This window comes from Penicillium verhagenii, assembly GCF_028828195.1.
Source record: "Penicillium verhagenii strain IBT 33310 chromosome Unknown utg000005l_segment0_segment0, whole genome shotgun sequence".
In the NCBI taxonomy this organism is placed as follows: Eukaryota; Fungi; Ascomycota; class Eurotiomycetes; order Eurotiales; family Aspergillaceae; genus Penicillium; species Penicillium verhagenii.
The window spans coordinates 4183888-4199966 of record NW_026643169.1 but is presented as its reverse complement, the minus strand read 5'-3'; the positions used below and the strand labels follow the sequence as shown (position 1 = coordinate 4199966).

At 48.1% G+C, this 16079-nt stretch overlaps 7 protein-coding genes across 7 annotated transcripts; 3 read left to right on the top strand and 4 right to left on the bottom strand.

The window, feature by feature from the left end:
- Positions 1-457: 457 nt before the first annotated feature.
- N7466_005066 (uncharacterized protein) lies at positions 458-1774 on the top strand (the record flags this gene model as incomplete). The annotated part of the gene is made up of 1 exon (XM_057164463.1): positions 458-1774. The coding sequence occupies one exon, from the start codon at positions 458-460 to the stop codon at positions 1772-1774; it is 1317 nt and encodes a 438-aa protein (XP_057023144.1).
- A 244-nt stretch (positions 1775-2018) lies between these two features.
- Positions 2019-3822, bottom strand: N7466_005065 (serine hydrolase domain-containing protein; the record flags this gene model as incomplete). Its single annotated transcript, XM_057164462.1, has 3 exons — positions 2019-2844; positions 2897-3152; positions 3207-3822. 3 exons carry the CDS (start codon positions 3820-3822, stop codon positions 2019-2021), a joined length of 1698 nt encoding a protein of 565 aa, XP_057023143.1.
- Positions 3823-5079: 1257 nt separating this feature from the next.
- On the top strand, positions 5080-6792 carry N7466_005064 (putative C6 transcription factor; the record flags this gene model as incomplete). The annotated part of the gene is made up of 1 exon (XM_057164461.1): positions 5080-6792. The coding sequence occupies one exon, from the start codon at positions 5080-5082 to the stop codon at positions 6790-6792; it is 1713 nt and encodes a 570-aa protein (XP_057023142.1).
- Positions 6793-6867: 75 nt separating this feature from the next.
- On the bottom strand, positions 6868-8551 carry N7466_005063 (MFS transporter; the record flags this gene model as incomplete). Its single annotated transcript, XM_057164460.1, has 3 exons — positions 6868-7141; positions 7198-8437; positions 8497-8551. The coding sequence occupies 3 exons, from the start codon at positions 8549-8551 to the stop codon at positions 6868-6870; spliced, it is 1569 nt and encodes a 522-aa protein (XP_057023141.1).
- Positions 8552-8954: 403 nt separating this feature from the next.
- N7466_005062 (quinone oxidoreductase family protein) lies at positions 8955-9944 on the top strand (the record flags this gene model as incomplete). Its single annotated transcript, XM_057164459.1, has 1 exon — positions 8955-9944. The coding sequence occupies one exon, from the start codon at positions 8955-8957 to the stop codon at positions 9942-9944; it is 990 nt and encodes a 329-aa protein (XP_057023140.1).
- Positions 9945-10271: 327 nt separating this feature from the next.
- N7466_005061 (pepsin-like aspartic protease) lies at positions 10272-11732 on the bottom strand (the record flags this gene model as incomplete). Its single annotated transcript, XM_057164458.1, has 3 exons — positions 10272-10352; positions 10408-11280; positions 11385-11732. 3 exons carry the CDS (start codon positions 11730-11732, stop codon positions 10272-10274), a joined length of 1302 nt encoding a protein of 433 aa, XP_057023139.1.
- A 566-nt stretch (positions 11733-12298) lies between these two features.
- Positions 12299-15926, bottom strand: N7466_005060 (uncharacterized protein; the record flags this gene model as incomplete). Its single annotated transcript, XM_057164457.1, has 5 exons — positions 12299-12406; positions 12459-15413; positions 15477-15620; positions 15682-15708; positions 15831-15926. The coding sequence occupies 5 exons, from the start codon at positions 15924-15926 to the stop codon at positions 12299-12301; spliced, it is 3330 nt and encodes a 1109-aa protein (XP_057023138.1).
- Positions 15927-16079: the final 153 nt, after the last annotated feature.

Genomic DNA, 16079 nt, shown 5'->3' with positions numbered 1-16079 from the left:
TGGAATCATATTAACATAGTCCGGGGAGGAAATGATCAAAATGTTAGTGGATGCTGGCGGAAGGCAGAGCAATTGCGGGTGGAAACCCTACATAGGCTACTAGTACGATTAAGGCATCAAGATTCAAGATATCAAAAAATAAGGGATTGGCCCCCACTTTTGCCTCACGCCCCCAACCACATGACGCTGGCTTTCACTTTAATCAGCAGTGGCAGTCTGTCAACATTGAAAAACCATATACGAAATTGGATTCTGTATCTCATCATGGTTTTCCGAGGGAAACGAAGCACGGCATGTTCACTCTGTCGCGAACGAAGAATCAAAGTAAGCCTCGGCCACGATTTTTGATTCGGCGGGTCTCCTAATCCAAGATCAGTGCGATCGTCGTCGCCCTGCGTGTTCACAATGTATCAATGTGACCGCCATATGTACTGGCTACAGAAAAGAGATAGACCTTATGTTTTACGATGAGACTGGAGCTGTGACACAAAAAGCCAAGTCACGCGACTCTAAATCATCCTCGGGGGCCAGCGCTCCCCGGCAGTCAACACCCCCACCACAAATGCAATCACTTGCGGATCCTCCTTCTGTGCGTGCGATCAATCTTTTCACAACTGCTTATGCTGGTGGTACCTATCTCGATTGGCTACCCACTCTGTATTTGCCTTGTGGGCGACCTGCTTCGCTAGACGTTAGCTTTGAAGCCGTTGCTTTAGGATACATGGCAAATGTGCAGCGTCGAGGAGATCTGCGGATCCTAGCCCAAGAAAAATATGGGATTGGGCTGCAGCATACCATGAATGCCCTTCAAGGGCCAAAGTCCGCCACTCCGGAGACCGCGGCTTCGGTTTTATTATTGGCGTTATTTGCTGTCATTTCGTCGGACTCGTACCATGACGCACAAAATGTCTGGTCCAAGCATATCAATGGGATCTTGGCGATATTTGAGTCGGGCACATCTTCCACAATGTTTCAAAGTCATGCTGGCCAGGGACTTCTTCATCATATCATTTCAGTTGTCCAGATAGACTGCTTACAGCGCCGTTTGCCTCTGCCTCCTCAACTTCAATTGTTGTATTCAGCCTCTTGGATAAATGAGAGTGTCCAGGCAGCGAATTTCTGGGAAGTTCTTGGTCGACTTGCTCTACTGAATACGCAGTTTGACGAGTCTTCAATCTCACTACTCTACATTGGGCAGTTACAAGAAGTGGAGAAGGATATACAGTCTTTATTGGAATTGATGCCCCAATTGTTCCCCGACCAATTTGCTTTTTCTGACACCACTGTCAGCCAAAATATTGATTTCAGTCGAACTGGGTATCAGCCTCCGGTCCACAGCTTCAGCAGCTTTCGAGTTGCTCAGACCTGGAACACGTTGCGAATGACACGGCTGTTTAATGCCAACCTACTTCATTCAAGCATCATGGCCTATCTATCTCATAGCTTTGCGATAGCAGAAGATGTCGAGGATACACTACTTAGAATACTCAATGAGGCATCTAATATTGCATGGCAAACAGCAGTTGAAATCTGTGCCAGTGTACCGGAATTGTTGAGGCCAGATGCTTGGGTCAATAACCCAAGCAATTCATTCCTATTTTCCGGGTGGGCAAGCTCTCTCATATGGCCACTGAGCCTAGCTCGAGCTTCTCCACATGGCTCAGAGGAATTGCAAAATTATATAGACAGACAGACTTACGTCTTGAGAACTATCACCGGAATGAAAGCCATGCGCCAAGAACCTCTTTCGCCTGACAGCGACAAAAACTGGTAAGGAGATTCACAGCCATACTATTTATGTCCTTGGATTCTAATTGAACTTTAACCAACAGGATGCACTTGATCTTTCTGTGCTAGTTTTTGATATTCTTGTCCATAATTTGCATTCCTACTATGTAGTAGATAAGACGCCAACTTCTCGCCTAGGCCTCCTCTGCTACTCTAGCTAAGACCTGTCCCAGATGCGGCTCTTCTATTGTACCCCAGTCTTCTATATATTCTTTAGAGAACATTGAATTTTAGTTTCGCCACAAATTGACTTTGAATGCTAAAAGTGTCACGGATTCCACTGTAGCATGGCGCTCACTGGAGTTCCTCCACAACACGAGCTCATTTAGAGGAACTGTTCCGTAGGAAAATGGATCAATATTCACCACACAATAGTCATTCCAGACTGTTGTAGAGTTTGTAGAGCCATCGTAATCGTCAATTACATCGATGAGCCGCCACACTTCGCCAACTTGACCGTCATGCGTGCGCCTCGTTTTAAAGGTAGGGAGGAGCTGGAAGTACATATCACCACTCGTACCGGCGGTTGAGGACACGAAGGGGATTAGGTTTGCCAGGACGTCTGTGGAATTCGAGATCCACGAGGAGATGTACAAAGACCGTGATTGAGTCTGAGTGAGAGTGATCGAAGAATTCAAGTTTGAATCAGTAGAGGAATAGATTCCTCCGTATGAACTTTCCAACTGGGACTGTGCCTCAGACTCTGCTGCGACGATGAGTGGGTTTAGAACATCCGTGAATATTGTGTTTAGTGCAGACAAGCCTCCAGCCACGCCCATGAAAACCACAAGGTTGTACTGTGGGATGATAAAACTGTAGGTATAGTAGTCCGTGAGGCCTCCGCCTTTTGTGTAGAATGTCACAGGACGTTTTGTGTCTGGCAGGATCGAGGTAGTCCGGAAGATTTCCCACGGATATCCAAGAAGCGAGTGAGATCCAGAATTCCAGGCTGCAGGCTGGAACCAGTTCAGCGATGGGGTTATTTTATCATAATTTTTGAGGACCCAGCGAAGAAATTTGATCATATCCGAAGAGGAGCTGTAGATCCCGGCACTCCTGTACAAATTATTAAAATTTGAATTGATCGTAGGGAGCAAAGTTGACTCACGGATTATCGGTACCTTCATCCACGCCCCAGTCAGAACCTGATCCAGCGCTAGCAGCAACTAAAGCTACAGGCACAGTGAAAGATGTTTCTTGCATGCCAAGGGGCTTAAATATTGCCTCTTCGATGTAGTCTTCATATTTCATATTGGTCACATTCGCCAAAACTTGACCCAGAAGGTCAAATCCAACATTGCTGTAGGAGGTTTCCTTCTGGGAAGGAAACACTGGGTTCACGTTGTGAAGGTTTTCATCGAGATCTAGATACAATTTGTCAGCTTCCAGATCAGCATCGAGATAGGTTGCCTACATACCTGCGTCCGTACACGCAACTGTCCATCCAGTATAAGCACCGCACTTTGGTAGATTGTTTTTCTCGGCTGTATCCAATGGAGGAAGCCCAATTGCGGATGGATCAGAGAGCATAAGAAGCAAATCTTCATCGCCATAGTTGTCCGGAAGGCCACTCAAATGGGCTAGTAGGGATCGAAGTGTGATACCCTTCCAGGAGATTTTGCTTGTACCGTCGAGAAGCCCCGGAATATACTTTGTCACCTCATCGTCTAGCCCAAGTTTTCCCGCTGCCTCTTGCTTCAAGATTCCCAACGCAGTAAACAGTTTGGTGTTGCTGGCAATCCGATATCGTGAAGAGCCATTGATTGGGCTTCCGCCCAGAGACTTGTCGAAGTGGTATTTGGTGTATAGAGTCTGGCTCGGGGAGGAAATCTCCAATGAGAAGGAACTCCCACTGTAATCACCCGCTTTGATCAGCTTATTGAGGCTGTTGTCGATCTCTTGGAAAGTGCTCTTCAAAGTATTCAAATTGTATATAGGAGCTGGATAAGAGATTTCTGGCTCACAGGACGAATACGCCCTATGAGACAACGCGAGGACCAAGATAAAGGTGAAAACAGCTTTGAGTGCCAACATTGTTGCAAACCGATGGCAGAGGAAAGTGATTTCAAGAATTGAGCTTCTCATCTCAGGCCTTATATAGCCAACATTTGGTCGGTTTGCCTATCCCAAAGTAGCAGGGAGCGCGTTAGTGTCGCCATGGGCTCATTTCCCATGTTACTAGTACGCAATTCTATGAATTTTAAGGCCCAGTTCTCAAAATAACATACAGTTAACATTAAATGTGGGATTCAGGTCTGGTGGATCATTAGATCAGAGCTTACTAGTAACTTGTAAGATCCAATGAAAATGCTTGGCAGAAAGTAGGCGAGCTAGATACCCTTTGGGGACTAGGGTCTCTCTAAGCCACAGCGGCCACTGCACTTCCAAGTCTTAATATACCTGCCTAGACACAGTATAAGCTCATTGCTCAGGGTATTCGACTTAATAGAGACCAAACAAGAATTTTTCAAAGTAAAGATCGTCACCCCCCTTGTTGTGTTCTTTTCCACGCTTAGGCCTTGTGCCCCGGCCCCCGAGCCCATTCCTGAGTCCTGACAAAGCAAAGATGTTCGTTCTAAGTACAGCAGCATTAGATGTCCTCCATGAAAAAAACAAGGGTAAAAAGAAGACTATTAAACTGACCTCTCACGTGTGGAGTTGTCTTTTTTCCGGCCCTGTAAAGAAGCAAAGTTGACTTAATGCTACCTTACATTTTTTTTACGAGAGAGTGAAATGGATTCAAGGCCATCTCTTTTTGACTAATGCTTTGACCCCTCCCAATTCATCAGTCTGTACCATAGTAGAACTCGATTTAATCAAGATTCACCTCTTACTAAGAGTTTTAAAATTTCCGTGCTCAACGACAAGCGAACCTAAACTTAACTATGGAAGTTGGTACTTTGGAGCCTGAAGATATAGGCAGCATTTATACCTAGCCGCCTTAACATTGCTACTTCGTCGCACGTCCTAATTTTTGACCACAACCTGCACTAAATCCATTCCAAGGTTTTGATCTTTGCATTATTTAAGGCGGACACCTAGGTAAAAGTGACGGACACGGCATATAATATACCTGGGTAAAAAAATCGAACAGTGTCTCCAACTTTCAGGGTTCCGGATACTGTTGTTGGAATTCCAAAAGGGGGCGGGCGCATCACCACCTCCAGTGACCAGTCTGCCAGATGTCGGTAGCCTTTTGAACAAACACCAACATTGGAAGACGTTCAGTATTGGCATTTGAGGTTACTAGTACTTGCTACTTTGACTACATGCGGACAGCATCCATCTATGATGACTGCCCACTCACAGCATATTCCAGGTTCGTTGGAATCCTCAATAGCGCCCGGGCCGGTGCGACAACGCTCAAGGCAGGCATGTCTTCCTTGTCGTCGACGCAAGAGGAAGTGCGATGGAAGAATGCCCTGCAATGTCTGCAAAGGATATGATTATGAATGCGAATATGATACTGCACCCCCATCAACGCCTATCAAGCGTCCCGCGCCTTTGAATGAGTCATCAGCCCAACCATCGTCCAAAACAACACGCTTGACGCATCCATCAAGGCAAAGCGCCGATTCTTCAATTCTGCCTGGGCTTATTGAGCCGTCGAAACCTCGTTATGTGGGAAGGTATTCATGCATTGCATTTCCACTCTATGTTGGCCTGGAAGTTCAGGCTACAAAACTTCCACGCCTACACTCATTCGCATATCATACTGGTGTTCGCAAAGAACCAACTTGTGCGGTCTCCCACAAGATCGCAGGGATAATTTCATGGAATACAGCAAGAAATCTCATCGAAGTCTATACTGCCGTTATCCATCCTGTCTTCGGGTTCCTGGATATGAATCGTATCTATATGCTATGCGAGAAGCATTGGCATGGGCAACCCCAAGACATGGCCTTTGAAGCTTTGATCAGTGGAATTATTGGGTTAGCGTCGTTGTTTAATGACTCTTTGGGCCAGGATACCGAACCGTGGATAATATCACACGCGAAGGCGATCCTTGAAGATGATGTGATCAGTCGTTTTCCTACGCTCGAAACCATCGCAGCTTGGATCCTTCGAACAATATATGTTCGATGCACCGGACGACCTCACGTTGCTTGGCTTTGCAGTTGCAGTGTTATGCATCTCGTTGAAGCGGCCGGTCTACATCATGCCCCCGAGTTTATAATGCAGACGATTGGCAGTGTTGCACCAAATCCGGAGACTTCAAATATCATCAACCGAACGGCACAAGTGGCAAATTGTGTCCATGTTCTTGTAGCATTCGAGTATGGCAGATCTATCATGACATTCAATCGGCAAATTCTTGAAAACTTGAATCCAACACAGCGAGCAGGGGACTTCACATCGCAGCTATGCAGTTTGGTTGCAGCGATACCCACGAACCAAAGCACCGATGATCTAGACGCTCTGGTACAGGAACTGGTCGGGGCTTTAGAGAAACTTGGGGATATAACCGTTGATCATGATTTTCTGATACTATTACGGGCAGATCTTGCCTTAGGTATCTATCGCCGTCTTCGCGTCATGGATTCAAGCCGTCGACAGGGACAGAATGACCGCGTGATCACAGCCGGAACGGCTGCGCTGTCTGCAGCACGAAGGCTCGCCAGTCAAAAACAGCCGTGGTGGAATGTTATCGGTACCGTGTTTCAATTCGCCTGTTCTTTGCTTGTTATGGACACAGTCGCAAGCTGTGAAAAGCTCTCCGAAACGATGGATACCCTGGAGTTTATTGTCGATTGTTTCAACACCCATTTAGCCAAGGAGGCTCTCTCGACTGCTCGGCAACTTGTCAAGGCTTCATTGGATAAGAAGCGTAAGGGCATGGAGGCGCTTGAACGAATCGTTGGAACATCTACTCCTGAAAATAACACCTCTGGTACGGAAGGGCAACTTTTACAGGATATTGCGGCACTCAGTCCATCATTAGCAGCCCAACTTCCTATTGATTTGGATTCCTTATGGGCTATGGATTTTCAGCTTCCTTTTTAAAACAGAGGGAATGCGACTCTATTATTATATCACGACCTCTATATGAATTACAAAATGTATACTACAGGCTTTTCTTCAACGAGACTTTGTCCAAGTCACAATCATAAAACTGGTTGCAACAATCACACCCAATCCTGCCAAGCCAAGTCCCATATATGAAGCTCCACGGTATCCTTTGAGAATATCTTGGCCGTCATCATTGACATAGCTTTCCACCACTCCAGCGAAACCCAATCCCAAGGAGATCGAGTAATTTACGGCCGTGGTGACGAGGGAACCTGCTACACCTTGATCCTCCGCTGGCATGGCATTGCTCAAAATCAAGATACCCGACGGGAAGGACATATCCCTATTCGTGTATTAGCAAGAGTCAATCGTTTTCCGGGGCTTTCAAGAGTTTCTTACATTCCCCAGGGTGTGATAATTGAGATCAAGAAGGCATTGGCCCAGTAAATCTGGCCAATGGGCAGCGAAACCAACAAAGCTTGGCCTATAGCGAAAGCCACCATGGCGATAAACATTATCACACATGCTGGGAGGCGTCCAAGGAGTATGCCAGTACACACAGCCGCAATGGCACCCGAAATTGCAACACCTGAAAACTTGGCTGTCACAAGAAGCCCAGTGTTCGATTCGATGTTGGTCATCACAGCGTAAAAGTAAAACACAACAACACCGAATGAAGACCAGCCCGCACAAACACAGCCAAGAACCCAGCCAGTCTCGCCTTTGAAGACCGAACGGGGCAGAAGTGGGTAGGCAGCCTTGCTCTCCACATACAGGAAAGCACCGATAATCAGGATTCCCACAATCAGCAGGACATAATTATACGGAACTTGCCATCCAACAGTAGCAGCCTGATTCCATGCAAAATTGAACAGAATCATGCCCGAAACTCCAAGTGAAGCTCCAAGTCCATCCAGACGGGCAAAAGTGGAAAGTTCAGGCCGCGGCTTTTCTTGTGGCATAGGAGGGATCACCAGGAACCCAAGCACAGCAAAGACAACGCAAGCAATTGCGAAGATCCAATATGCCCAGGGCCACCACAGCTCTTCAGCAATCAGTGACGATAGTGTTGCGCCAATGATGAATCCTCCTGGCGCGACAGCTCCGAACATACAGAACACCATGCCCTTTCGCTCACCTGGCGGGTAGGTCCTTCCCAGAATCGCAACAGCATTGGGAAGAAGAAATGCAGGACCAATACCCTGGAAGGCACGGCAGCAATCGAAAAACCTGGGATTGGACCACACAGAGAAGCCTGCCAGAAGAGACCAAACTGCAAACCATACAAATCCAATCATAAACATCAACCGGTGACCATATACGTCACCCAGCCTGCCTGATACCAGGATGAATGTACCAACTGTCAAGCTGTATGCTGACGAAGCCCAAGTCAATTGTTGCGGAGTGCTGTTGAAGCTATCGCTGATCTGTTTCAGGGGTGCAATCGACAATGCCAGACCAGCTTGTGTCATGAGCTGCGCGGCGCAGACAACAATCACAAAGGCGACTTCATGAGGGAAAGCCTTTGGTGGTGGGTATGGAGATACGTCTTGCTTCTCATCTGGCTCGAAATTGGAGGGATTCCGTTTGATGGAGCCTTGTTCGGGCTCCATATTACGTTCCACCGTGATAGTATCGTCTTGGGCGCAAAATTAGCTTCAAACGTTCAGTCAGCTCAAATGAAGCTACCTGACTTACCTGTGTCGTAGTTCATGTTGTGCCCTTTCGACTCAGGGGTCGCGCCTGTCTTCATGATTGAGAACACTCAACGTTGACAAACAGGAGAGCCATGCAGTCAAAATTTAAATAAATTGTGATTTGACATGTCACATGTGGGTCACCAATTTCCGTCGGCTCGGGAGATGATCGGAGATCAGTGAGTGATTGATAAATCTCGGCATCCCGCAACTGCCGCGTGGCCCGCACGGTCCGCACGGCCCAGCATAGTTATCTTCCCGATCATCACATACCCAATACTGAGAGAGGAAGGATGGCTGAGAATCAAGTGGGTCATGGACTTATGACAATGAACCTTGGAAACAGGCATGAGGTTGCTATCCGAAGATTTGATTATCACACACATGGTCATAAGTATAAAAGGGCTCGCGCGTCACATTGATTATCTTCAATAACTCACAGCAATGAAGTGCACCACGATGAAATCCCTTCAATTATCTCGCACCGATACGAGTGCGCCTCCAAATTTTGCGCAAGCAATCCTACCCATCCCCCGCCCGAAACCCGGTCATGCGTTGATCCAAATACTTTATGCTTCAATCCAACCATCTGATCGGATGAACGCACAAGGAGGCTTCCCATATACCACGTATCCCCGGATTCCAGGCCGCGACTACTCAGGCGTGGTAATTGATGTCGCCGACGAGAGCAAGGACGCCAAATACTGGATAGGCAAGAGTGTCTACGGAACGAGTGGTTCAACTCTGGGCTTTGAAGTCGATGGGACACACGCCCAGTACTGCCTGGTGCCTCAAGCTGCGCTTGTTGAAAAACCAGCGACCCTTTCACACATCCAAGCCGCCACCGTTGGTGTCCCGTTTACCACGGCGCTACTGTGTCTTCGCCGTGCGCAGGTGAGCTCAAAGGATATCGTCCTTGTGTTGGGCTCCAATGGAGCTGTTGGATCCGCAGCGGTGCAGATGGCTAAAGCGATGGGAGCCAAGCAAGTGTTGACTGCAGCGAGACGCGCCGACTCGAATCCCGATATAATATTGCCTACAAAGGACATCACATCTGTGCTGGAAGAAAAAATCTCGACTCTTACCCGTGGTCATGGAGTGGATGTGGTCATTGATACCGTGGGAGATCTGGAGTTGATGTCAGCTACAATGGAACAATTGGCAACCTATGGTCGCTTTGCATGGATTGCAGCTCCTAGGGGGAATGTTGACAAAAGCATTTCGTTGGACGTGTTCCAAACATATCGCAAAGGATTATCCCTGCTTGGGTGTAACTCAGTGTCACCCCCCGTTGAAGAGTTAGCAGAGCAATTGCGATCTATGAGCGATTGGATTGACCAAGGACTGTTGAAGGCTCAGAGTGAGAAGGACTTTGATCTAGTTACCTTGGATAATGCCATTGAGCATGGATATTGTAGGACTGGAAAGGTTGTCATTGATATGTCATGATGGATAGATTTTGGTTGAATAGATTTTGCTGCACCTGTGTCTTTAGTCTTCCATTTCAATCGTGATCTTTAGAATTTACCCGTGAACTCATACATGTATGAACCAACCTTGGAACTTTGGAAGTAGATGTCCTTAGTAACCTTGGAATACGTACTGGACTACATACAAATCCCTAGATACATCAAGTGGAAAAGTCAGGAAGATTGGCACTTGAATTGATAATACTGCTTCAGTAACGAGATAATTCGCTGCTTTCATAACCTCGGAAATCTCTTGCTAAGGAAAAACAACCACCATTGCATGTATCAGTTACCGACGTTCAATCATTTAGTCCGAAGGAGTAGCAAGGTTCTGGTTGAGCTCCTTGCGCTGAACAGCACCGAATTGAGTGTTGCCAACATCAAAGACCTATCAGAATCGAGATTAGTACTTTCCATATCATAGACAGCAGAGGAAGACTCACGGCATAAATTCCCTTCAGGAAGGTATCACCCAGAATATCCATGTCCATGGTACCACGGCTCTGGATTCCACCATAGATATATCCAGTCTTGGCCTCAGAGAAGCCAAGATCCTCCTTCTGCACGACGAATTGCTTGTCGCCAACGGCAAACGAAACAACGGGCAAGTTATCAACGGTGGTATCGGAAGGATAGATGTATCCCTGGGTCTCACTATCATATGTGGCTCCTGGGATAGCATCATAGATAGCCTTGCAAGTGGCATCATCCACAAGAGCAAGGGTGGTACCAGTATCGGCAATGGCAGTGTTGCCCGATCGAGTGATGGTCTTGCCATTCACGGTCGCAGAAGTGGAATCGAAGAGCCAGAATCCTTGGCTCTTGTCAACAGGTGTGTAGGTGATGTCTGCTCCGGCTGCCGTCACAGTGGCCTGGTCAATGTAGCCAAATGTATAGAAGGACTCGCCCTTATCGGGCTCATCGGCATCGCGCCATGATCCCAACTTGGCAGTGAACAACTCAGCCGTCGATGGGATGTCGGACTGGGTGATCATATTATCGACGGGGGTGGCTACCGAAGTCGGTTGCACGGTATTAATACTGGAGAATGCAAGGCCCAGCAGACCATCACCGGCCCCACTGGCAAATGTGGCCGACATGGTGTCTGCCAGCTCGATAGCCTGGTTCTTGACAACCACGCCACCGATGTTCACATCATCAGTGCCGACTGTACCGGAAGCAGAAGATCCATCTCCGTAAGAGATCTTCCAGGTCGAGCCTGCCTGGGTCTTAAACGTGCTCGACTTGCTGGAGTCAAAGACGGTGTGATTGGTGTACTGAGACAGGGTTGCCGACGGCAACTTGGTGGACCAAACCTAACCCAATCTAGTTAACAACCATTTTGTTTTCCCACAATGATAAGAAAAGCTGAGGAACCAGAGAGAAAGGGAAAGTCATAACAATAATAGATTGCACTTACCCATAGATCGGCAGATCCCGTGTCAAAGTCCAAGTTCAGGTTCTGGGCGGGGCTACCAATACCCACTTGGGCGAGATACATCGAATCATTCTGCACATCCTCGGCACTTACCTCGCCTACCTGCTCCGTATCGACGCTCTTCTTCTTCAACACCTGTTGCATATGGACGCGCCCGCCAACAGGCTTATCGGTATACTGTCGGCCGGTCTGGTGCATGGAATGGCCGAGGAAGTACGGACCAGGTTGGGTCGGGTTAAAGCGGTACTTGCGCATCATATGCACGTACGACTTTGTACCCGACTTCTTGTAGTGCGGGTTGGCGATGATCTTGATCTTTGACGCCGACATGGTGCGGGATTTGCGAGATTTGCAAGGGAGCTTTGACTTCAAAAACTTGAGGATAGACATTGTTAACTATGGGTTTCGTGGTACTTGACTGCGGATTGGATCCAGGAACGGGATTTCATACCTTTTTATTTTAAGTCTCTTCGGGGGAAGAATGTGAATGTGAATGGGAATTGAATGTGAATGTGATTCAATTCAGGTCAGTTGGTCTCCAGCTGCTTTAAATGATTGCGATTTCGTCATTGCAGGTGACAGGAATTAGCGTCGGAAGGGTAGCTCTTAGTGTCTAGCGTAGGTGGCGATCCACGTCGTATCAGGGATATTAGGGATCGGCATGAATGATTCTATCAGCCGGGCGGGGGAACGCCTCTGTGCAGGACCACAAGATAAGCCTTCATTACTTTCTATCTTATTGGACATTTTGTTGGAAATTCATCTTTCAACGCCAAATCCAAACCCCACCCTGGACCCTCCCAAAAAAAAAACAAAAGCAATTCAAAATATAACAGGAACAAGAAAAGAGAAAGGCGAGAAGAAGAAAATTGACTAAGAAACACCTGTCCTACTTATTATCTCTTCCGGGTCTTCGACTTGGGTGCAGTCGAAACACTTGCCGCCCGGGAGGTGGAGGCGGAGGCACCCTTACTAGCGACCTTAGCAGCAGGTTTAGCCTTGGTCTGAAACAGGTTAGTAAACATCGGGAAAGATCACCCAACGAGGTGTACTCACTGTGGCGCCATTCTTAGCCTTCTTCTTTGCAGGAGCTGCCGCGTCATCGTTCTCTTCATCCTCGTCGCGGTCTCGCCCACGGCCTTTCCCTTCTCCTTTGCCCTCCCCATTGGCCTTGCTCTCGGGTTCAAACTCCTTGGCAATTGTGTTCAGCAGCGTAGTGCAGCGCCGACCGATCTCCACTGGTGTACGACTGAGGAAGAACCAATCAAAGCGGAAAAGAGGCGAATCCCGAACTTCGTCGCGGATCTTATCGTACAGGCTGTCACCTTCAACGCCATACTTGTCCAGCATCACCAACAAGAAGCGATCCTCGTCTTCGGTATACACTTTCTTGTTGGTTGTAGATACCGTGTAGTTAATCTTCAGCTGCTGCAGGGGCACCCGGTACATTTCCATCTTTTTGCGCAGCATCTTGCGTTGGTGGTTCATCTTCCGGAGCTTCTCCTCGCCCTGCTCAATTACCTTCAGGTACTTGGGGTAATCTTGAATCTCGGTGTACCGGCGCCAGAAGACCTCTGCATATTCCTCAACCTCATCAGGTTCCTTGCTGTCAACTTCCGTAGCGATACCACTGTAGTCGGTGCGGCCAAATTTGGCCGAACCGTTGACAAATTGCTGGAAATCACGGCGGTTCCAGGTAGAAAAGCCTTCTTCCGACATACGATCTTTCTCGGACCGTTCATCCTCGGTGAGCGGCTGGGAATTATCGATCTCCTGTTGCTCAAGATCTCGCTCTGCTTCTCGCTCGCTGAGCTCTTCGTCTGGCCCTTCGGGCAAGACGGCCTTGTAACCGATCTCTTTGTGGAAATAGGCGGTTTCCTTCTCCTGCAACTCCTGCAATCCAGGAGGGAAGAACTGCCAGTCGTGAACAGTGGTCTGCTTTGGAGCCCGGGGAACCTTAGGCTTAGTGTCGGCAGTCCGCCCACCAGTGGCCAGAGCTTGACGGTAATATTTGTCGATCGAGTAGAACTGCTCCTTTCGTTCACGCTTGGCTGGATTAATCCAAGTCATGCCGATATCCTTCTTGCGCTCTGTGAAATCTTGGCCATTCCATTCATATGCGCTTTCAGAACTAAACTTTTGCAGGTCATCGATACCGAGTTTTTCGTACTTCTTGTTCAACAGCGCTGTTCGCTCCTCGCCCTTCCTAAGAATAGATTCAAAGTCATCCTGGGTGAGGTCATTGGAGCTGCCATCGCCGCTTCTTGGACCAAACACATTGGCGGCACCATGCTGAATCATACCGAGCAGGTCGTCCTTGGAAGCGGCGTTTTTGGATTGTTGAGCACGCCCTTGTTGAATAACCAGTTGATCCAAACGCAGCTTCTGGGCTGCACGTTCAAGAACCTTTTCTTCGATCGCATTCTCTGTAACAAATCTGAAGACCTTGACCTGCTTAGTCTGACCAATACGATGCGCACGGTCCATGGCCTGCAGATCGGCCTGGGGGTTCCAATCACTGTCAAAGAGCACCACAATATCGGCAGTCGTTAGATTAATGCCGAGACCACCGGCACGCGTAGTCAACAAGAAAATGAACTTGTCCGACCCTGGTTTGTTGTAGTCATCGATAGCAGCAATGCGATCTTCATGGGCTGTGGTGCCGTCAATTCGGCAGTATTTGAACTCGCGGAAAACGCAGTAATCCTCCAAAATGTCCAAAACACGGCTCATCTGGGAGAAGATAAGCACACGGCTACCATCAACTTGCATGCGCTTCAAGAGCTTATCCAAAATAGCCATTTTGCCCGAATTGAACACAAGGTGCTCATCCGTGGTGTAGGGAGGACCAGGCTCTGCGCCTTCAAAGAGATACGGGTGGTTGCAGCACTTCCGCAGTTGCATGACGATGTTCAAGAGACGAGTCTTAGACTCGCGCTTTCCAGCCGCGCCGTTAACAGCATCGATATCTTTCTCCAAAATCTTCTGATACCATTTCACCTGCATGTCGGACATTGGGACGTAAAGATTCATCTCCTGCTTGGGCAGGAGACTCTTTTCGACATCACTCTTCACACGTCGAAGCAAGAAAGGACGTAGGACACGATGGAGTTGCTGTATCACGGTATCCTGGTCAGATTCCTGGTTAGAGAACCACTGGTCGAAAGCCTCTGAATCACCAAAAACATCTGGCAACAAGAAGTTGAGCAATGCCCAAAGTTCGTGAAGATTGTTTTGCAACGGAGTGCCGGTGATCAACAGTCGGTTGCGGGAGTTGAATAGACGAATGATTTGCGACAAGGAGGACTCTTCGTTCTTAATGCGGTGGGCCTCGTCGATAATAATGTACTCCCAAGCAAACTTCTTCAGGTGTGATTTCTCACGGAGAATCATCTCGTAGCTGGTGATACACACGTCAAAGTTCTCATTAACTAAACGCTCGTTGATGAGGCGTTGACGCTCTTCCTTGTCACCCTGAAGGACCAGGACATCGATTTCGGGGGTCCACCGGGCAAACTCTCGCTTCCAATTATCGAGGGTTGACTTTGGAACAACGACCAGATGCGGGCCACTGATTTCATTCACATAGCGCAGATAACCCAGGAAGGAGATTGTCTGCAAGGTCTTTCCCAGTCCCATCTCGTCGGCCAGGATACCAGAAATACCATTCTCGTGGAGAGAAACCAGCCAATTCAAACCAGCAATCTGGTAATCTCGGAGCTGTCCGTGAATGAAAGCAGGTGACTCTCGGAACACGGTAGTAGTCTCTCCACCACTCTTTTCATCTTGCAATAGCTCTGCGTCTTCCTCTTGCTCAGTTCGGCGACGCCGATCTACACCTGCACCGCCAGAGCGTGACGATGCCTTGCGTGCTTTCTCGGATTCGGCGTTCTGGCGATCGATTTCAGCCATAATTTCCTTGATCTGTGGATTGGGGTTGGTCTCGATGAAATGTCGGAATAGATCGGTGAGGCCGAGCAAGTATCGGAATCGGCGAATGGAGTCATCCTCCTAGTCCACAGAATTATGATCAGGTGTGCACATATAAATTTCTTGGACATTGTTCAGTCATACCTTGGTCTCATCCAGACGACTCTGTTTCTTGCCCAAAATACTCTTTCTCAGTTGAGTAGCCTCTGACCTCCGTCGTCGGCCATCTGCTAGAACAGCATCGCCTGCGACGCTACTGGCTGTTGTGTTGGGGTTTGTTTCCGAGTCCTGGTGGGGAAAGGCGTTAGTTGCTTCTCGAGATGACAGCATTTCTCGATATATGATTTACCGTATACTCAGGGGTCGCTTGGTAACTCTAGACAGGGACAGCTATTAGTATTTTGGATATGTATGATGATTATGCGAATCTTATGTGGCTGCTGCATCACAATGCGATAACGGCGAGCTAAATTAGACTCGGGAATCAAAAACACGTACCGGCGCGTCGACGGGAATTGAGGGGACGACATCATCATTAGCATCTGTCATTGGCGTGTCCACCTGGGGAGGGGAGTCGGTCGCGGCAGGTGCCATAGTTAATCTTCAGCGCGCAGAGCACAAGAAACCTTTGGTAGGCACAAGCACGTCTCGGTCAAGTTGACCGCGTAGCTCAAAGATCGAAATCAGAAAAGAAGCTTCACAGTGCGAAAACAGTAGGGACCTGGATTAGGTAGGTCTGAAAGCAGC